General features: G+C 40.6%; 2 protein-coding genes across 2 annotated transcripts in view; both read left to right on the plus strand.

The window, feature by feature from the left end:
• The first annotated feature begins 346 nt into the window (after positions 1-346).
• On the plus strand, positions 347-17,058 carry LOC104295039 (E3 ubiquitin-protein ligase RBBP6-like). The gene is made up of 14 exons (XM_009894743.1): positions 347-415; positions 2,823-2,911; positions 3,030-3,126; positions 3,937-4,076; positions 4,967-5,139; positions 6,618-6,721; positions 7,158-7,516; positions 8,341-8,437; positions 8,518-8,596; positions 8,695-8,752; positions 9,900-10,262; positions 10,620-10,721; positions 12,155-13,903; positions 15,055-17,058. Exons 1-14 carry the CDS (start codon positions 347-349, stop codon positions 16,634-16,636), a joined length of 5,061 nt encoding a protein of 1,686 aa, XP_009893045.1. The 3' UTR covers positions 16,637-17,058.
• Positions 17,059-18,990: 1,932 nt separating this feature from the next.
• The window catches only part of TNRC6A (trinucleotide repeat containing 6A), a 117,399-nt gene continuing 114,578 nt past the window's right edge, over positions 18,991-21,811 (plus strand). Inside the window, exon 1 of the mRNA XM_009895166.1 lies at positions 18,991-18,995. Within this exon, the coding sequence (XP_009893468.1) occupies positions 18,991-18,995 (5 nt within the window). The remainder of the gene's footprint in view (positions 18,996-21,811) is intronic.

The following is a 21,811-nucleotide window of genomic DNA, read 5'->3' on the forward strand; positions in this document are numbered from 1 at the left end:
TATTTTTGTTTAAATCCTTTTTAGCTGAAAATTGACAGCTTCCTTACCCCTTTGACTTTTAGCAGTTGTGAGCATTTGACAAGGTCCCTGTATGAGATATTCTGGAGTAATAAGTTGATCTCAAGCGGGTTTGGTTATTTTAGTTTCTTCTCATTAACAACATAGGCACTCTGTTAAGCTGTCATAGATTTGGACTTTGTTTTTAATAAATACAAATTACACTAGGTTGGAAATGCCTCTTTCAGTGACCCTTTCAGGATGTAGTGACCTCTTTGAGGATATAGTGCAGACTTTCAGACTAGAGTAGAGGTTAACTATTGCTATGTTTTGATTGTAGAACTTGAATATGTGTTTAATTTTTTGTGAACAGATTGATGACTCTTCTGCATCTATTTCTCTGGCCCAGCTTACTAAGGTATATATATTCTTGTCAAATACTTTAAAAAAAAAAAAGCGCGTTTGCTTCGTATTTTTAAATTTATACTGTGATTATAGATGGATAACTGTTGTAATTTGAACAAAACTTTAAAATAATTTTTAATAATTTAAAGTATTTATCTTAACTTTAAAATGTGTGTATATTTTGATACTATCCTGTAAAGAGTAGTTCCCAGTTTGGGAAGATAGAAGGGGAGTACCTTATCAGCCTCAACATAATGTTGCAGTATTACTCATCTTCAAGACACAAAGAAGAAGCACTTCAGAAGCTGTTTACCGTTTTTCATACGTTTCGTTAATTTTGCGTTGGAAACTTAACACAATTTTACAGAAGAATTTAATTGGCTGTAAGTTATGGACATTCCAGGGGGGGTTGCAACAGCCAAAATAGAAGCGGTTTTGTAACATGGACAATTGCATGGCTATTTTTGAATTTCTAGTCGTTATAGTTACAGATTCATTCTTTGAATGCTGCACAACTTCATAAATTGTAGTATATATACAGTGGACAACATGATCTAATTTGTTTGAACGCAGACTGTGTAAATTGTGTAAATGTACCTAATTGTTTATAGGAATATACCAATGTGTATGTGTGGCATATTAGCAGATGTGACCTTCTGAAACTGTTGTAATGCCATGTTTTGCTATGGAACTGCTTGCATTTTTTGCTCAACAATGTGTAACTTTGTCTGGGAAAGCACTAGTGATTGCACTTTGTGAAAAGGCGTAGTGCTAGCCAATTAAATTATTAGTCTTTAAAGTTACAAAGATTAGAGAAGGCAGGGCCTAATGCAGAGTAGCTAGTTCGTTCTTCTGAAAATAAAAGCTGGAGTTCATTTCCAAGAAAGAGAAATCTCCTCCCACTGGTAACTTCTTCCCTCTCTCACTGCAGAAATTAAATTGTGTACATTTGGCAAAAAAAAAAAAAAGAAATAGTTTGGAAGGTAGCCACCAAAAGAAATTGGTCTCCATTAGTGCTGTCCCTAAACGTGTCCTTGGTTCTGTAAACTCGTGAAGTTTTACGCTAAAATGTGAAAAACTGTCCAAGGTGGTATACACATTTAAGCTTTCGAGAAAATTTAAGTACTTCAGAAAAATACAGGAACATAACGTAAAGCAGCTCAAAACTGTTACTTACTCTAACCTCTTTAGTGCAGACTGGCTTAGCATGGAGGCAATGTGTTAACAGTTTTCTGTTTTATTATTACTATGTATTAAATGCCATATTTGAATTTTGGTCTATTCCTACTAATGTTTTGTGGGTTTTGGATGTGTTTTGTAAACCGTTTGGGTTCAAACAAATTAGTCAAGTATCTGTAAAGTTTTCTGTAAATGTTAATGGAAATGATTTCATAGCTGTCGATCTGGATTATGTCACTGTTGAGAAAAAACTGTGTATATGAAACAACCGTTTAATAAAATGTTGAAACTAGTTGGTTGCTTTTGTGAATGAATGCATATAAAAACAAAAATGTGAGTGGTTGATCTGAATGATAGGTGCTTGAAGGTCCAAATCATTTACAGTCACTCCCTTAGACCCTGCTTGTATCTGGACTAGTGTGTAATAAAAACATTTTAACAAATACTGCTTAAAAAAATCAGCTGGCTTCAATAATTTGAAGATCTAGTTCTGCATAAGGTTTATATTCCAATTTGTACATTAAAAGGACAGAGTCAACTGTTAAAAAAAAAAAAAAAAAGGCAGGTGTTGCTTTCTGTAGTTAAATCACTTAATATGAAGAAGTTAGTACTGGGAACATGCAGTTTGGACTGCCTACAGCACGCAGTGGTCAAATTTTTACTGAAAAGAATCTTTTGTCTTGCTGAAGGATTATAAAACACTCGATTCCTTTTAATGCTTCTGTGTCAGAAGCTGAATTTTAGCAAGCAAGAGCAACTTCCCCAAGTCTTCAGTTGTGTGTCCTTTTAATGCTGCAAAATGTAAATGATGATACTTGCATCATACAACTCTCAACTAAATGTACGGTGGATATCTTTTCCTTCAAATAGTCTGGAGCTTAAAATAAGTTTAAAAATACTGGATAGTATATTTTTTTTTCTACACATAGCTTCAGTCCACTTTGAAGAAAATTGGATTGGTTACACAAGTCTTTATGTAAGGTACAAACAGAGCCTAAGGTTTTGAGTGCCCAAGAATGCTCTTTTCAAGTAGGTTAACAGGCACATAAACATCATGTAATGGCGTAAGGACTCCCCAGAACATCTTCAGGACAAATATATTTTATATAAGCAGCTGTTTTCATGCAACCTCAACTAGCGTTGTGCTGCTCTTTACAGGATTGGATGAGTGGTGTTGTCTTTGGCTGTGTGGGCTTAAATGTGTTTCTAATGTGTGTGTCAAATAATTACCTGTTAAACAGACTGCCAATCTGGCTGAAGCCAATGCTTCCGAAGAAGATAAAATAAAAGCTATGATGACACAGTCTGGCCATGAATATGATCCAATCAAGTAAGTGTTGATACTGTCAAATCTGTTCTTTGAAGATTATGAAGAAATTGTAGAGATGTTTGTTTTAACAAGAGACACACATGCATACCTTTTTCTTTTTTTCCCCCCAAACTTTTAGTTACATGAAGAAACCCTTGGGTCCACCTCCACCGTCATACACGTGCTTTCGTTGTGGAAAACCTGGCCACTATATAAAGAACTGCCCAACAAATGGGGTAAGATTGTGGTGGGCTTCTGGTGATGCTTAGTTTTTAATTTTTTTACCTCAGCAGTTGCTTAACAAATACATGAATGATCATACTAAGAATTGTTTCTCTTGGGGTGAGATACAGATGTTATATGGCAGTGTTGCAAAGCCCTTCATATTTAAGGGAAACCTGGAATTATAAATGTAAAATTTTCTTTTTTCTAGGTCATAGGCATTAAACACCTGAACTTTAATGTATATTTTGATATGTTTCAATATTCTTGGAGATTCTTCTAACTTTTTTATGACAGTTCACAATTTTTAGTATTTTGTTTAAGAAGATGTTTCTTTTGACCCCATGTATTGAATATTTGCATGTTTTAATTACACAAGTGTCTGGTTGAGTATTATTGCTATTTAAAATTAGTCAATGAATGTATATGCATGAGGTATGAGTTCAACCGTCATATACAGATGGTGAATATAAGTTTCTCCAGTGACTGATTCAGAGCACTGAATTAAGCTCTCACTCTGAATTGCGCTTCAGAGGAGGAGCGGGTCTGTGTCTCTTTTCTGAGTGGAGTGTGGGCTAAGGGATATTTCACCCTTAAGGAACCTGAAGTTACGCTAAAGAATGTCAATTGCGTTCACAACACTGCTCAAGTCTTTGGAACATCCTGGCTATGTTCACTTAGGGAAACAAGTATTTAAGTCAAGCAACCCTTACACTGGGTAAAAGGAGAGGATTAAAGGCTTTTGCTGCTTAAAATAATCATTGAAATCTCATTTTAAGTGTGGGGTTTTAGATGAGATGTGTCTGCATTTCTTTCCTTAACAGGACAAAAATTTTGAGTCTGTTCCCAGAATTAAAAAGAGCACAGGAATTCCGAGGAGTTTTATGATGGAGGTGAAAGATCCAAATACGAAGGGTGCTATGCTCACAAACACTGGAAAATACGCAATACCAACTATTGATGCGTAAGTATGGATTTAATCAGACTGACCAAAAAGTGAATGAGAGAAACCATGCATAAATGCTTGAGTAGCAATGCAACCAAGTTGGCCAGCACCTGTAATTAGTGGAGAGGAAGCGTTGTCATTGTATCTCAACCTTGAAATCTGTGATGCTTTCTAATGTTAAATAGGGTGGTCCTATCCATTCCCCTGGAGGTTGGTTAAACTTGTGGTATGCTAAGAATCTGTATTTCTGCAAAACGTTTCAGTACTGTTTATAGTTGGAGTCATTCTCTTCGAAAGCTCATTTTGCTTCTGTTTTATATTTCAAAGGCTTCTTGCAAAATTTAACAAATAGCTGTTGGACTGAGATTTTTATCAAATCTCACGTGTGAAACAGACTGACTTTTTCCTTTTGCTCTAGACTAAGAAAAAACACTACTGTGTGCTGAGAATAGTGGCTGTTTAAAATGCACTTGGTAGCACTTGTGTTTTTCTGTTGTGGATCTCCTTTTGTAGAAGCTGTAACATAGACTTGTTTAATTTATAAAATGTAATTACTCAGAGACTAGCTTTATCCTTAGCCTGCAATTTACATTTACCCTCTGGCAAAGGAGAGATGGGATTCATTTCACCTGATTTCTAGCTGTCAAAAAAAAATACTTTGTTTAGTCTGAGCTAATTTCTTAGTTGATTAAATGAATGGGAGAGTTCTGCAGAAGGAAAATTCACACACACCCCCCCTTCTACTGTTGTGGCTATAGAAAAGTAGTTTAAACTAAATGCTGATGTTTTAGAAGGCTAATGTGAGGTGAGAAAAATTCCATCTATTGTCTTCCTTTGATAAAATCCAAAGCTTGGAAAAGTTTTCCTTTATCCATCTTTAACTTTTTTTCTTTTTCCTTCCTCTCCAGGGAAGCTTATGCTATAGGAAAGAAGGAAAAGCCTCCCTTTTTGCCGGAGGAGCCGTCTTCCTCCTCAGAAGAAGATGATCCTATTCCAGATGAGTTGTTATGTCTCATTTGTAAAGATATAATGACTGATGCAGTTGTTATTCCCTGCTGTGGAAACAGTTATTGTGATGAATGTAAGTGTTGGTCCCATGTTTGTTAATTCAAAATGTCAAATCTGATCTTCTGAAAGCGGAAATAGGAGATAACAAAATTAGTTACCAGTTCTATTTAATACTTAAGTGTACGTTGGGGAGGAATAACACCATGCATAAGTACAGGTTAGGGGCTGACCTGCTGGAAAGCAGCTCAGTGGAAGGGGACCTGGGAGTCTTGGTGGACAACAGGATGACCATGAGCGAGCAATGTGCCCTCATGGCCAAGAAGGCCAGTGGCATCTTGGGGTGCATCAAGAAGATTGTGGCCAGCAGGTTGAGGGAGGTCATCCTCCTCCTCTACTCTGCCCTGGTGAGGCCGCATCTGGAGTACTGTGTCCTGTTCTGGGCTCCCCGATTCAAGAAGGACAGGGAACTACTGGAGAGGGTACAACAGAGGCCTACAAAGATTAGGGGACTGGAATGTCTTTCTTATGCGGAAAGGCTGAGGGACTTGAGTCTTTTTAGTCTGGAGAAGAGAAGACTGAGGGGAGATCTTATCAATGCTTATAAATACTTAAAGGGAGGGTACCAGGAGGATGGGACCCGTCTTTTTTTTTTTTTTGTGGTGCCCAGTGATAGGACAAGAGGTAACGGGCACAAACTTGAACATAGGAAGTTCCATCTTAACATGAGGAGGAACGTCTTTCCTGTGAGGGTGGCAGAGCACTGGCACAGGCTGCCCAGAGAGGTGGTGGAGTCTCCCACTCTGGAGACATTCCAAACCCGCCTGGACGCCGTCCTGTGCAACTGCTGTAGGTGCCCCTGCTCTGGGGGGGAGGTTGGACTAGATGATCTCCAGAGGTCTCTTCTAACCTCTGTGATTCTGTGAATAGGAAAGGACTCTTCTCAGATAAAGAAAAAAAAAGAGACAGAAAGCTTTTTTTCCTTTTTACATATCTAGTTAAATCCTCTTTACATGCGGAATGATGAGTAAGAGGAAAGTAGTTATTGTGCAGATGATTACAATATTAGATAATGAATGCATTTAGTTTGTCCACCACCCTTTCTCTCGTACCAAGTTACATGTCCAGCTCTGGTGACTTACTGTGGTCTGCAACAAATGGATAGTTAGGCATTTAATCCACATTCTTCTCCACGGGAGAGCTGGTTAATACCTTCAGAAGTCAGACCTACTAATGGCTTTTTGAAATGTGTTTTATTCATTAACCTTGAGGTTGTTGACTTCTCACTGTACTAGATAGTGGGAAAAAAGTAATTGAAACATCAAGACACAGCCTACTCCATATCTTCAAATGTTACAATAGTGAAATAGCAAAACTGTGTAGTTACTTGCTGCATACTAGAAATCTTTTACACTATTGAATATTTATAGCTTCATGCTCAATTCAAGACCATATTCATCCGTTAATCATATACATGTTTTTATAATTAATTGGAACCCAGAAAATTTCCTTAGTTTGGCTAAAACCTATTTTTATTATTCTAATTATTCACAGGTATTAGAACAGCATTACTGGAATCTGAGGAACATACGTGCCCAACATGTCATCAAACAGATGTTTCACCTGATGCGTTAATTGCCAACAAGTTCCTACGCCAGGTAACATGATTACTTTTACGTAAACTGTTTGTAAGAGAAGTCTATTTGTAAAAAGCAGAAAGGGAAGAAAACGTTTACACCTCCTTAAGCAAGGCTAAATTGAAGAAGACTAAATTTACTTCTCAAAATACATTATCTATTGTTGCAGAAGCTTACAACTCTTCAGAGAATCTGGCAAATTCAGGTCACACTTTTGTTTAACATGATTGCCTCACTTTCAGATTTGGTGTTAACACCGAAGTACTTTAAATACAGATGCTCTTAGTTACCAATCATTATATCAGTGCTTAATGTGATGTATTCATATACCTGCGTGTTGATTTATTTGAAGATTAATATCATTTACAGGAATAAGTAATCTCATTCTGTGGTGGCTTTTTTTGGTATATCTTCTGAAGTTTCATATTACCTCTTTGTAAATGTTATTCTGCTCTAGGCTGTGAACAACTTCAAAAATGAAACTGGCTACACAAAAAGGCTCCGTAAGCAGATCCAGCAGCAACAGCAGCAGCAGCAGCAGCCACCACCGCCACCACCACCTCCACCACCTCTAATGAGACAGACAATAACACGCAACCTGCAGCCTCTGCTCCGGCCAACAATTTCCAGACAGCAGGATCCACTAATGATACCATTAGCTTCTCTGGCTTCTCGTTCTGCTTTGTCATCGTTGGGCCCTGGTCAGTCATCTGTGGCAGCTGGGCTGCCAGTAAATCCGTCTTCTGTTGTTGTCTCTGATCTTCCCCCAGCAGTGTCCCTGTCTCTCCGGGGTGAAAAGCCAGATGGACCTTTTCGGTAAGTAAATCTGTAGATCAACATGAATATAAAAGACACCAAAATGCTTAAGTTAAATTCTTCTTCTTGAGCTTCTCAGCTAGCAATTTGTATATCATTAGTGACAGTTCCAGATAATTGTGGAAGTTCTGGTTTTTGTTTTTACTTTGAATGAGGACACTTTGGTAAGTTGGAAGCGTGCCTCATGCAAGAATTTGCTCAGAAGTGTTTCTTGTTTGGTTGCCTTATCAGTCATTCAGTACAGGTTTACCCTGAATGAGGAACTTTTTTTTTCCCCAGGAGCCCTTTGATTTTTAAGTGGCTAGCAATTCCCAAAGTAACCATTTAGTTATGTCAAACCCTCAAAATTGTTTAGGGCTTATATCCTTTCAACTTTATGCCTTGAATGCAAGTAGCCACTCTGTCCGGAAGACTGTCACGCTCAGACGTACTGTTGAATACAAAGGATCACAATTCAAAAGAACCTCTAGGGCAGCTTCTGAACTAGCTCATAAATATTTCCTGATAGAATTTCAGTTCTTGCATCTTCCAAAACTGAGATTCAGTGTGGGGGTTATATGTACTCTTATCCTTTCATGTGCAGCTAGCTTAATAAAATATTTTTTCCAGTGAGCTTTCTCTTTAAATGCCAGTAGTCCATATAGACTTCCAGTCAGTGCTTCATTTGGAATCAGCCAACTTCACATTCATAAATATGGTGAAGATTATTTTTTAATTTTTTTTTTCCATTTACAGTAGTCAGCCTTTTCTCACCTTGGACTTTGTATTTCAAGTATTGCTTCAAAACACTGTTTTAATAATATAAATTTGGGGTTTTTTTGTAGTGATGCTGATACTGTTATACCTCCTGCTGCTCTCGTGACTGCCGCTGAACTTTCTAAATCTTCCCCTCTGTCAATCAGCAGTTTGTTGGAAGAGAAGGTAAATTTTATTTCAGCATATGCAATGTTTCTTGTATTTTAGTAGAGATGATTTTCTAACTGTTTGCATTTGTTCACAAGGGCTATCAGGTTCCTGTACTAAGACAACCAGCATTACCAAGTCTTCTGGGTCCCCAAGGACAATCAATACCCACAACTGGTAAGTAACTGTAACTTAAGAATTTCTGCTGAAAAATTGTCTTCAGATAAACTGAATGTTTTGATTTTTTTTTTATTTATTTTTCCTTATTTCAAAAGGTCATCCAATGAGAGCCAGTACAATTCGCTCAGCAGGTGGCAGACCAGGCTGGGAGCTGTAAGTATTCTACAGAAATTCAATATATTACGACTTGTAACCTGTTAAATTAGGCTGTAACACATAACTTACACAACAGCTGATTTATAATGAAGTAAGTATGTACAGGCAGTTGTGGAGAATACAAGTGGTAATTAATTTTTAAATGACTTAATTCGAATTAGTTTAAACAAAGGGGATCTGTGCTTGCAGTAAGATTATTTAAAATAAAACTCCAGTGCATAATTGAAAAGAGGACTCTGAAAAATGAACACTTTGAGGAAACCATAATTACATATAAAAATTAAATATAATTAAAAGATCAGATGGAAAGCCACCCTTTTGATTACTGGCTGAATAGGGCTGAAGAAATTGATTTCCCAATAGAAATCAGCCTCCAACATTCTTTCTTTAACAACTTAGTTAATACTGATTGAGAAATTACTGGAAAAGTCAATGCTGTTATTTTATGACAATTTTGAATTTCTTCAGTTTAGTCATCTCGAACAGCCAAGCTGCTTTCTCTCAGTTGGAGAGAGAGGAGTCTTTTTGTCTATTATTGCAGTGTCAAGTTAGTCCTACATTTTGCTATATATTTGTTACAGATAGATTGTAAGGGTGCATTGTGTTTATGAAATCTTAAAAATAAATCAAAACAAAACCCGGGATCCATCCCACAGATTATCTAAAATCTTAAATTCAGTAAGCAAGAAAAAAACAATTCAGGGACATGAACAGGCCAAATACATCATCATGAGGGAATAGTGTAGGAAGCGCATGTGGGAGAAGTTAAAAGACATTTGAGAGAAGATTAGTTAATATCTGTGCAGTACTTTGAAGATCAGAAGTGCAAAGTATTGAGTGGCAGATGAGCAATGGGCACATAGGAGATGGGAGTCTCTTTTAAGCATGGGCAGTCTCTATCCACAATTGCAAAGCTGAGTATAAGGAGAAGATGACTGAGGGAGCTTTTGGGGGTGAGGATGTGGAAGGCAAGTATGAGAATCAAGCAGTGAGTGTGGTCTCAAATGAACAGAAAGCAGGGAGAAAAATGCTTAAGTTGAGAACAAGAAGTGTTTGCCACCATGCTCCTGCTTCATTCGATTTCCTCTTTAAAATCAGGGCAGAGTGTAACAAAGTGACACGTGTTTTTGGGTTTCTTTCGAAGTGCAAATCGAGGACGCCTGCATAGTGACCGTGCCCAAAGGACTCAGGCCCCATCACTACCAGCATCAACACCAGTCTTTGTGCCTGTGCCTCCACCTCCCTTGTATCCTCCACCACCCCATGCACTTCCTCTTCCACCGGGGGTACCACCACCACAGTTTCCTCCTCAGTTTCCACCTGGTCAGCCTCCATCTGCTGGGTACACTGTCCCCCCTCCAGGATATCCCCCAGCTCCTGCAAACATGTCATCAGCTTGGGTACCAACAGCAGTACCAACGGCTCATTCAAATACCATCCCAACGACACAAGCACCTCCCTTATCTAGGGAGGAGTTTTACCGAGAACAACGGAGACTTAAAGAGGAGTAAGTATTTGGCTCAATGAAGTTGCGTTGTTTTTCATTTTTGTGTTTCGATAGCGTATCGGACTGCAGTTACACTAAAGTGCATCTGGCATAAGCAAAAGTGACGTAGTGTTTTATCCAATATACTTTTTCGTTGCAGATGGTAAACATGCAAAACTAAAACAAGACAAATGTAATTCTAAAACTTTCCCTAAAACTTGTAGGAATTCTCAACTGTTTTTGCTTAAATAGGATGTTCACCTTTTGCATTTGCATGCAATATACATTTTCTCATATTGGCCATGTTTTGTTTCTTGATGTCTTTTTGTAATAAAGGTCAAACTATAATTGTAATAAAGGTCAAACTTATTTTAACAGGGAAAAGAAAAAGTCCAAACTTGATGAGTTTACAAATGATTTTGCTAAGGAATTGATGGAATATAAAAAGATTCAAAAGGAGCGTAGGCGTTCGTTTTCCAGGTAACTGCTTTACATGTCCGTAATGGAGAAGCAGATTGTCTAGAAGAATCAGGAGGAGTTCCACTCCACCTCTCTATCGTTAGATGGATTGGATGATTCAAGGGATTAGCAGTGATAGGAGTTTCATATGTAGGTTACTAGCTCAAATATGGCAGAGATTAGTTGACTGATAGTTATAATTTGGCAGCAGTTGTCAAGGAACAGGTGTCTCCTTTTACTAAAGCTTCTCTGTAATGACATCCTTCACCTCCTGACAGCTGTGAGGAGGCTAGAAACTGAATGGGTGTAGTTGCTGGATTTTCTGCGTCTCCCTATTCTGATTGTAACCGTGACCTCAAAGCACTTTGGAGGAGACATGCGAGAGAAATTGTCTTCATTTCCTCTTTTGTTTATCTCATGTGGATACACAGAGAGATTTTAACCTGGACTGCAAACTGATAGCTTTCGCTAGTATTTTCTTGACATTGTTAAATTTTTCTTAGGAATTAAAAGATCAGACTTGTTTTTAAGGAAATCTTAAGTTGGTGAAGGACTTTGAGAGGAAGAGTGATGCTAATGAACATGTGCAGAATAATGTGAAATGGTTCTTTAAAAAATAATAAAAGAAAAACTTGTGAAGAAAAAACTCAATGTAGCGGATGTTTTCTGTCCCAAAAAATCACATGGGCAGGAGTCTGAATAGCTCTCTCTTAGTAATGCTTAGTATCTTTATCCTAGAGTAACGGCATTGAGTCATATTACTAGAGGCTGAGTTTAGAAGCTTTTAGATAAGATTTTTCTTGAAATGCGGTCACAGTCCTTGGTTACAGCTAGAGGTATGTGCAAAACTTCACTAGGACATCTGGCTAGAAGTGTTGATTAAATAGTAATGTAAGATTGCAGTACAAGTACTTTGCATCCTGTACAAATTGCCAAATTAGTAGTGAAGTTACATAGTCAAAGATGGCATTTTAAATTTGAGCTTTACTGTCTTCAGGCTAAACTGTGTTTTCATGGTTTGACTGCTGTACTGTAGCCATTAAGACTTGCTCTCTTTGCATCTTACTGCAACAAAAATGATTTGCACTGCTCATAGTTTCCAAGTAGTGAAAAACGTGTGCGTTCACATACCAGTAGAGGACAGTATACACCACCCTAAATCAATCAATAGCTATTGTAGTTCATGTGATAGAAGTGAGTGGAAATAGACTTGCCCTTCCTGTATGTTTTTACACTAACAAAGCAGCAGCTGTTCTGTCTTGTAAGCAGAAAGTTTTACGTGTTATCAGGTTCTTCAATTTGCAGTAGCATTATGTCAGCAGCTGAGAGAAGCTTTGACATAAGCATATGGAGAGGAAAAAAAAACCCAAACCAAATTTGGGAGGAAAAAATTTGGGGAGAGTGACTGTTTTGAATTAACTTCATTATTTTTTTTTTGTTGTGTTTTTTTTAAGGTCCAAGTCCCCTTATAGTGCTTCGTCTTACTCTAGAAGTTCGTATACCTACTCCAAGTCAAGATCAGGTTCTTCCCGGTCTCGCTCCTACTCGCGATCATTTAGCCGTTCCCATTCTCGTTCCTACTCAAGATCACCGCCGTATCAAAGAAGAGGCAAAGGGAAGAGTCGTAACTATCGTTCTAGGTCAAGGTCACATGGTTATCACCGTTCAAGGTCAAGGTCGCCCCCATACAGAAGGTACCATTCACGGTCAAGGTCTCCAGTATTTAGAGGCCAGTCTCCCACTAAACGGACTATACCTCAAGGGGAAGGAGAAAGAGAGTATTTTAACAGATACAGAGAAGTTCCACCATATGATATGAAAGCTTACTATGGCAGATCAGTTGACTTTAGAGATCCATTTGAAAAGGAAAGGTACAGAGAATGGGAAAGGAACTATAGAGAATGGTATGAAAAGTTTTACAAGGGCTATACTGTTGGCACTCAACCTCGACCTCCAGTAAACAGAGAGAACTTTTCTCCAGATAGGTTTGGTCCGCCTGGGACCAGACGAGAGAATTCGCCATATACTCGGGGCCGTAGGGAGGATTATCCTGCTGGGCAGAGCCACAGAAATCGTAATATAGCTGGAAATTATCCTGAAAAACCTTCTGGGAGAGAGAGCCACAGCATCAAAGATCCTACAAAATCAAAAGAGAAGGAGGTGGAAAATCCACTGGGAGATGGCAAAGGAAATAAACATAAAAAACACCGGAAGAGAAGAAAAGGGGATGAGAGTGAAGGATTTCCTAATGCCGAGTTGCTAGAAGGTGCAAGAAAACCAAGAGAGACAGTTACAACAGAAGATGTTAAAACAGACTCTCTGTTCATGCTCCCAAGCAGAGATGATGCCACCCCTGTGAGAGACGAACCTATGGAAGCAGATTCTATTGCATTCAAACCAGTGTCTGAAAAGGAGAAAAAAGAGAAGGATAAGCCAAAAGCAAAAGTTGACAAGACAAAGCGGAAAGTAGAAGCGGCTGTTCCTCCCAAGAAAGATAATGTAGTAAAACCAGCTAAAGCTACCCAAGAGAAGGTGGACACTGATCGTGAAAAATCGCCTCGAACGGAACCTCCTGTGAAAAAAGTGAAGGAGGAGTTGCCAAAGACAGACAGTGTTAAAACATCTTCCTCTCAAAAGGATGAGAAGGCTCTGGGTACCCCACGGAAAGTTCACCCAAAAGTGACGAAAGATCACCCAGAAACCAGACCAGCCAAGGAGGAAAAAGCAAAGAAAGAACATCCGAAAGAAACCAAGTCGGAGAAGCCCTCCAATAAAGAGGACAAGTCAAAAAAACCTGCAGAAAAAAGCAAACCTTCTGATGCAAAACCTGAGAAAAGAAAAAGAAAAGCAGATGAAAAGGCTGATAAAGAACACGAAGCCACTTCCACAAAGGCCTCTAAACCAGAACCTGCTGAATCGAAAACATCACCAAAGGGGAAGACTGAGCCTGATGGTGAAAAAGGAGAGCGAACTCCAGAAAAGGATAAATCTGCTTTTCTTAACAACCCCGCAAAAAAAATTAAACTTAACCGAGAAACTGGCAAAAAGATTGTGAGTGGAGAAAATGTGCCACCTGCAAAAGAACCTGTTGAGAAACCTGAGCCGAGCAGCAGTAAAGTTAAACAAGAAAAAGCGAAGGGAAAAGTGAGACGAAAAGTAACAGCAGCTGATGGATCTAGTTCAACTCTTGTAGATTACACCAGGTACCTCATCATTTCTTTTCCTACTCTTTGTTTCCTCCTCCCCCTGCCTCCCCACCCCCCCAGAATGTAAAATTATTTATGGTGACTGATGAAAGGAACAGCTAAATCTGTGCTAAATGAGTGAATAGTCTGTGATCTTTCCTGTTAAAATGTACTTGGGTCAAAATCAAATTTTGTTAAAGAAAACAAGCAGTCTACTACACAGAAGTCTAATAAGGTTAATTCATTGGTGGTGCTTTTGACCCTTACTTCTGGCAGCTTTTTTCCCCTCTTATTCATTACATGCTGACTCTTTGAGGAGTCCCCTTTATGTCTCCCTTCAAATCCAGCTTACCGCTAAAGGCAAGGATAACAGACATGTCTATACCACGCAATATTTTACATTTTAAAAATTGCATGGTGCTGTAATGAGCAACTTTTGTCGGTATGACATGAAATTATACCTTGCAGAAATAGCAGCTTGGTTACCAATACCTTGTACTGATTCTAGCTTTCAGCACAGTGCCGTGTTGACACAGCCACGCTGCTTCCAGCTCAGTGCCAACTTTTTTGGCACTTACCTTGGAGATCTCTCTTCTGTATTCCATTGTGGGACATGGGGGGGAGGGGGGCGAAGGGGGAAGTGATCTAGTGTGGAGCTGTTACTGCTTACATTTTAGTGTCTAAAGAAACAGGACAAAGCAAACTCAAAACATCACTGGAGACTTAAGATAGTGTCTTCATATTCTAAAAAGTTTTTAAAATGTGTGTGTTTCTAAAGAACAACACTGGGACATGAGGATAAAACTTTGGTTGTGTATACCTCTCCATAACTGCTTGCTTACATGTTGAAACAAGAATGTATATCTAATTTATCTGCCATTGGTAGAAATAGGACATGAAGGAATTACCAGATCAGACAGTCCCCAATCTGATAATCTTGTGTCTTTGTTAATTAAATGTATGGTAGCAAGGTACCAAATTAATTGATTGCTCGTAATCTTAGCTAGTGGACTCATCCTTTTTCTCTTGTCTTGTTTCCTTAATTGAACGTCTTTTGAAAAAATGCTGAAAATTTAGAATTGAAACAAAAGCCATTTTATAAAATGTTACAAAAGATGGCCGTGTGTGTATCTCACCCGTTATTAATGAACACCTTTTTTTCTTCTTAGCACTAGTTCTACTGGAGGAAGCCCCGTTAGAAAGACTGAAGAAAAGCCAGATACAAAACGAACTGTTATTAAGACCATGGAGGAGTATAATAATGATATAACAGCCCCTGCGGAAGACGTCATCATTATGATCCAAGTCCCTCAGTCAAAGTGGGATAAAGATGACTTTGAGTCTGAAGAGGAAGACATTAAATCTACCCAGGTGCCCACAAACTTAGGAAAACCTGCTAGTGTTATAAAAAATGTGAGTGCTAAGCCCCCAAACCCTGTAAAACACAATGAAAAAGAGATGGAGCCTTTGGAGAAAACACAGAAAACTACAAAAGAGGCGATGTATGAAAGCTCCCAGCATGATGCAAAAAGTTCAAAAAGTTCAGTGTCGAATGAAAAAGGAAAAACCAAAGACCGGGATCATTCTTTGTCAGACAAGGACACTTCTGAGAAGAGAAAGAGCAGTGTTCAGCCAGAAAAAGACCACTTGGAACGTGTAGCTGAGCAAGGAAATGGAAAAAATATTTCTCAATCTTCCAAAGACAGCAGGTCTTCAGAGAAACATGACACTGGCCGTGGATCCAGTGCTAAAGACTTCACTCCTAACCGAGACAAAAAGTCTGACCATGATGGCAACAGAGATCATTCTAGTTCCAAGCGTAGAGATGAAAAGAGTGAATTAGCAAGGAGAAAAGACTCCCCTTCTCGAAACAGAGAATCTACATCTGTACAGAAAAGTAAGCCAAGAGACGAACGAGCAGAGCCGTCCAAAAAGGGCGCTGGAGATGCCAAAAGGAGCAGCTACAGCCCTCCGCGTGAGCGGAAGCAGTCTGATCACAAAGCTGCTCACGATTCTAAGCGTACATTGGAGGAACACAAACCTCTAGATAAAAATTCAGGAAAAGAGAAAGAGAAGCACGTACCAGAAATAAAGAGCAATAAAGAGAAAGAGAAGGAGAAAGACCCAGGTGTTAATAAACCACCTTTGAAACAAGAATCACCAGATGTGAAAAATGAGAAAGAGAACGTGACTGGACAAAACGATAAAAGTGTTGTCAAGCCCAAGCCTCAGGTAAGCAGCTCCTCACGGCTCTCTTCGGATCTGACTCGAGAGACTGATGAGGCTGCGTTTGTACCAGACTACAATGAAAGTGACAGTGAGAGTAATGTATCTGCAAAAGATGAGGAAGCTGCAGGAAAAAATCCTAAAGAACCGAAAGAAAAGGCTGTTGATAAGGTTAAAGAGGATACGGCAGCACCTCCTGCAGTTGACCAGCCTGAAGCAAGCAGAAGTCAAAGTCAAAGCAGTCCCAGTGTTAGCCGCAGCCGGAGTCAAAGCCCTTCTGAGAGTCAGACTCGAAGCCACAGCAGCAGTGCCAGCTCAGGAGAGAGTCAAGACAGCAAGAAAAAGAAGAAGAAAAAAGAGAAGAAGAAGCACAAGAAGCATAAGAAACACAAGAAGCATAAGAAACACGTTGGAAACGAAACGGAATTGGAAAAGAGCCAAAAACACAAACACAAGAAGAAAAAATCGAAGAAGAGCAAAGATAAAGAGAAAGATGACCAAAAAGTGAAATCTGTCACTACATAGAACGACAGATAATAAAAAATGACTTAATTCCTAAGTCATCTGTATTAAATTTTGTTAAAATGTAAACGAATTCAAGCGTTGTAAATAATGACATGAAAGACCCTGTGCTGCACTTAAAATATTGCTGCTTGATTATTTGATTTTTACATCAGAGCTTTATAAAAGTGAACATTTTGTACAGAATTGTGAGTTGTGACCATGTAACATGAAAGGTTTTGCTGGGGCATCTTATTTTTAACCACCATTAATTAGTTCGGGTGGAGTTTACTGTACTGTGAAAATTTTCACATTTGAATTTTTTTTTAATTGCCTGGCAGAAGAAGCTGGTATCAGTTATAAAATATCAGCAGAATGATTTGCAGAATACATTACAGCCCTGTTATGTCACTTTTTGATTACAATAAAAAAGTTTTCAGTAAACTATCCAATGTGATTAGATTTCCAGCGACAGCCCAACATCATCAGAGAAAAGAGTAGTCATAGAAAAAAGCTACCTGTGAGAGCTTGCTGGTAGCTAACATGCAGGGAAAAAGAATGGATCAACGGGTTTGGTTCCGAAAAGCTTGGTCGGACTGGTAGGACATCCCTGGAGGTGTTCAAGGCCAGGCTGGATGTGGCCTTGGGCAACCTGGTCTAGTGGGAGGTGGCCTTGGGCAACCTGGTCTAGTGGGAGGTGTCCCTGCCCATGGCAGGGGGGTTGGAATGAGATGATCTTCAAGGTCCTTTCCAACCTAAACCATTCTATGATTCTGTGACTTTAGATCTTTGGAACTGATGCAGTGTGGGGAGGTACTGCCAAGGGGGGCACTTCCTTCACGTGCCGAGTGGGCTTATTTTTATGTTGCCCCAAAAATACAGCCGCTCCTAACAGCCGGTACTGACTGTGTTAAAATGACGTTGTGTAGTAAGCTGTTACATTTCAACATTGTTCCATTTCGCCAGCAAACATCTACATGTGTTTTAAGATGCCCTGTAATCTGTGTTTTCTCTCAACGATGCTGATCACTGAGATGTTCGTGTTTTGGAAGCTTTATTACTCATCCCTTCATACGGTGGGTCCCACATGATACAGAACTCACCCTGCCGTTAAATGTGGCATTCAACAGAAGAGTTTGGCAGAAGAAGAAAGCCCACTAAAAAGGCAGGCTTCTGCTTTGAACAATGGCAGGAAATCTAGAAAATGCAAATTTAATTAGCTTGACAATTTTAAGACGGGCATAATTTAAAAAAAAAAAAAAAAGCAGCAGTGCTGGGTGTTGCTCGAGTGTCCGAAAGCCAGCGTGGTAAGGGACGCTTCAGGGCATAACATCCCGGTAAGGATTGAATTCAGTAGTGAAAGCCCCCGACTGGTCGGCTGTGGGATTTGCCCCAGAAGAGTTCTGTTTGAAAGTACTATAAATTAAAGCAGCATTTTGGGGCTTCCTGCTTGCAGAGAGTATTTTGTTCAAAAAGTGTCATTGTTTATAGGTGCTGTTACTGGGGAATTTAGCAGTACAGAAATAGTAAAATAATAATTCACCTTGCTTTTCAGTGGGGGTGACGATCCCATTTTAAATACTGGGTTAGAGACGGAGCATCCTGTACTCCTGATGCTTAGAATAAGAACAAAGCAGAATTGGTACTGGATTTCCCTGCGAGTAGTTTGTAATGTCACCGTGTTCTTGGTGGATTTTGGGTGTTCTCTGCGCGAGGTAAAGCAGGCTTTCTAATTAAGCCACTCGTGTTTTTACTTCCCAGAATCAAAAAGCGCACGTCCCTACTGGTCGTTAAAGGTGCTCATCCAGCATCTCCTGGGTCTGGTCCAGGGAACCGGTCTCACCACAGCGAACACCGGATGCGCGGGAATGTAAAGCAGCCTCAGACTCTCCCTTCGCGTAGTCTGTGCTTGTGGTGATGAGGCCATGGAAAAGAAGATTTTGTTTTGCACCCTTCTCTGTGAGAAACAGAGTTGGTGATAAGGCCATGGAAAAGATTTGGTTTGCACCCTTCTCTGTGAGAAACAGAGAAGTACGGAAGATTTAGGGCTCAGTGAAATGGGATTCTTGAGTTGGAATGTGTTAAGTATGCTTTGTTATCAAGGTTCAGCATAATTAGTAAACTTGCACTGAAGTAAAATTTTAGAAGTTTCCTTATGGACCAGCTCTATAAAAAGGGGCAAAATCTTGTATTTTTATATAACCTTGCGCTGAAAAAGCTGTAGCCAGTGCCTGCCTTAATGCTCAGTGAAACTCTCCTCTCTTTTCAGGGCGCTATAGCATCATTACTGATGATTTTTCGGTCTCCTGTGAATTTAGCTTACTCTGCACGTGGCGTTTCTTACCGTTACTTTTTTCCAAGTTCTTTGAGCACCCGGAATGCGGTTACGCACAGGCCTGAATAGGTGATTTTTTTTTTACTTAGTCATGTTTAGAAGTCTTCTGACTGAATTTCTGAGGTTTTTATGCAGTGCCTAGAGTAGCGTGAAGGGATGTATCCAAACAGGGTTCCCTGGGGGAGGGTGAATGCTCCTGGAAGGTTTTTGACTTCAGGTGGTGAAACACAGCGAAGATGGTTTTAACCAGAGTGAGGGAAAGCATGTCTACAAGCAAAATAGGTTTTGACTCTTGTTCGGACATAAACAGTTTTTGACTTAGTAAATTTAGTATGTTCCTTCTGGATTGATACCGCCTGGTCATCTGCTAAAGGTAAGTGTGGTCCATTCCATGGAAAGGATCACAGGTCCTGATGTCCATCTTCAGAGAACCCTCGGACCACCAAAGATATCTCCCATCTTCAGCTGAGGCTGTGTGGCTCTGAGCGGTCTGGACAGATGGAGAGGCAGCAACTCTTAAGCTGGAAAAGCTCAGGCAGGAAAGATGGTGGGTGGAAAATCTACATGTAGGTGACCAAACAGAAACTACCCCAAAGTGGGCAACAGCCTCATAGGTGATCATCCACAGCTCTGAAATACAGGAGCTGCGCGGAAAAGAAGACGAGGGCATGAGGTGCAGGATGATGTCATGCATGGGTAGAGGGAAAATCAAGAAACCTAGGACGCTAAAGGAATTTTAGTTCAAACCCCAATAATTGTTTTTGCATTTTAAAAGTAAAGGCCAGGAAAGAAAAGCTGATATCCATTGTTTAATGAGGTAGAAGAAATAGTGGTTGGAACAGCAAATGTGCTTTTGCTTAGTCTTCACCAGAAAAGGTTGATTGTAACCAGCTTTAGGGACATTTAGTGTAGTAAAAGACAAGGGTCATGGGCTAAAGAAAAGAGTACGTGAAACAACATTCCGAGAAAATGTCTGGTTGAGTAGTGGGGGTATTGGCTGAAGCTCTTTTTAAGCTGAGGGATGGCGTCATGTCTCGGGCGACTGAAGAGCAAACCTTGTACCTACCTTCAAAGGGGGAGAGAACCGGAATGTATTTATGTATTTGTTGTAATACCAACCCAAATTTGGCTGAATATTTGACAGTGTACCAACACACAGGAGATAATAGGATGACGAATGGTCATTATCAAACAAGAACAAGAGCTGGACCCGGCCCTGTCTCCCCAAACTCTGGATGTGAGAGCGGGGGCTGGGAACCTGAGCTGTTCAACAGCTGTTCAACAGCTGGCTGGGGGCCCCAGGCCAGGCAGTGCTGCCCCCTCTGGGAGCGCTCCGTGGGCTCCTGGCAGAACCCAGGTGAAGCCGCTCCATGCTGAAACGCATCTGAGAAGGTGGTGATGGGGCCTCCTAAGGGTTGGGCTTGCCCAGGCAGGTGGAGGTCTGGAGTTTGTGCCCTCAGCCTGAAGGTTCAGAGCCGTACGGCTCCTTACGCCTCGAGGACCAAGACGGGGATGTGCAGAGCCGAGAGCGGGCATGGGAGTGCCCGGGTGGCTGGGACAGTCCGTGGGGCAAGGTTAGATGTGGGATTTGACATAGAATTATTGAGCCTGAGGCGCAGGAAGGGAGTATCTGCGGAGCCATCGATGGTAAAGGGCTGGGCTGGATTCCACCGGTGGTTGCGGACCCTCCTGCAGAAGGTAGGCGGACACTGGGAGGGCTGGGAGCTCCATCTAGCACTGGGAGAGGGGGGGTTGTGTGAGCTCAGTTCTTGACACCTTCTGCAGCTGCTTTTTCTGACTGAAAATGGGTTTTGTAGGGGTGATTATGGAGGTGGTGGGTTTTGTCAGTTGTTCGCGTGGGTTGTATTGCCTGATGGGAAACCGCCAAACAGTGGGTTGGGGCGATGCTGTAGGAAGCATGAGGGTTCCTTCCCTACAGGTGGTGGAGACAAATGCGTTGTGCATCTGATCTGCCCCAGAGCAGAGAACAAAACAGGTACTTTGCATCTCTGACCGATTGTATCGCTGAAAATGAAATGGTAATGTGCGAAGTCCCAGATCGCCCCAGTTCACAAGGAGATCTAACAGAGAGGTTCCCCCGTACTTGCACTGCAGTTTGAAGGAGCAGAAGGACACTGTTCTTTGCTGTCCGTCCTCAGTTCCGTGTAAGGTGCAGAGGCAAACCCTGACACAGGTTACAAAGAGGGTCTGAGCCTGTAAAATCTCGATGCTTACTCTGGGTGAGGAGCATCTGTCTGGCGGGGGTTTGATGTACCTCCCAGTCCCCTGTGGTATGTCACCTCGTGGGTCCATCACTACAGTTAAAGGCACTATTGTGTATTCTTTAGTATCTTTTAGGCTTTCTTAAATAGCGAAAGCAGCGTGTACCCATCCTGTGTGTGATGATCTTCACCCTGTGGGGGTTAGACACACAGCAAACCCCGCTCATCATCTCAGATCAAAGACTGGGTTTTGTGGAAGGAGGGAAATAGAGATTACTTTCTGTATGCAGCCTGGTGTCTTCCAAGACTGTGGCGTTTGTTACTGAACTTTTTTTTTTTTTTTTAAAGTTGAACCTCAACGCCAGGTGGAAGGCACAGCTTTTAAAGAAATCGTTGCCGAATTATTCCCTGTATTCTTGCCCAGCAGGTGGAGGGGTTTGTTCTTTAGAGGCTGGGACTCATATTGAAATGGGATCAACTGAGATTTGCGTCGTTCCCCTGGAACTAGGAAGAATTTTAGTATAAAATAATCACATTGAGAGCTTAGCCAACCGCTCGGCATGACTCCTGCCTGAAGCCAGCAGCCGTCAAGCCGTTCGATCTGGAGCGGGATGCGGGGCCGGCGATGGGGGTGCATGGCCG

This window comes from Charadrius vociferus, unplaced genomic scaffold, assembly GCF_000708025.1.
Source record: "Charadrius vociferus isolate BGI_N301 unplaced genomic scaffold, ASM70802v2 scaffold600, whole genome shotgun sequence".
NCBI lineage: Eukaryota > Metazoa > Chordata > Aves > Charadriiformes > Charadriidae > Charadrius > Charadrius vociferus.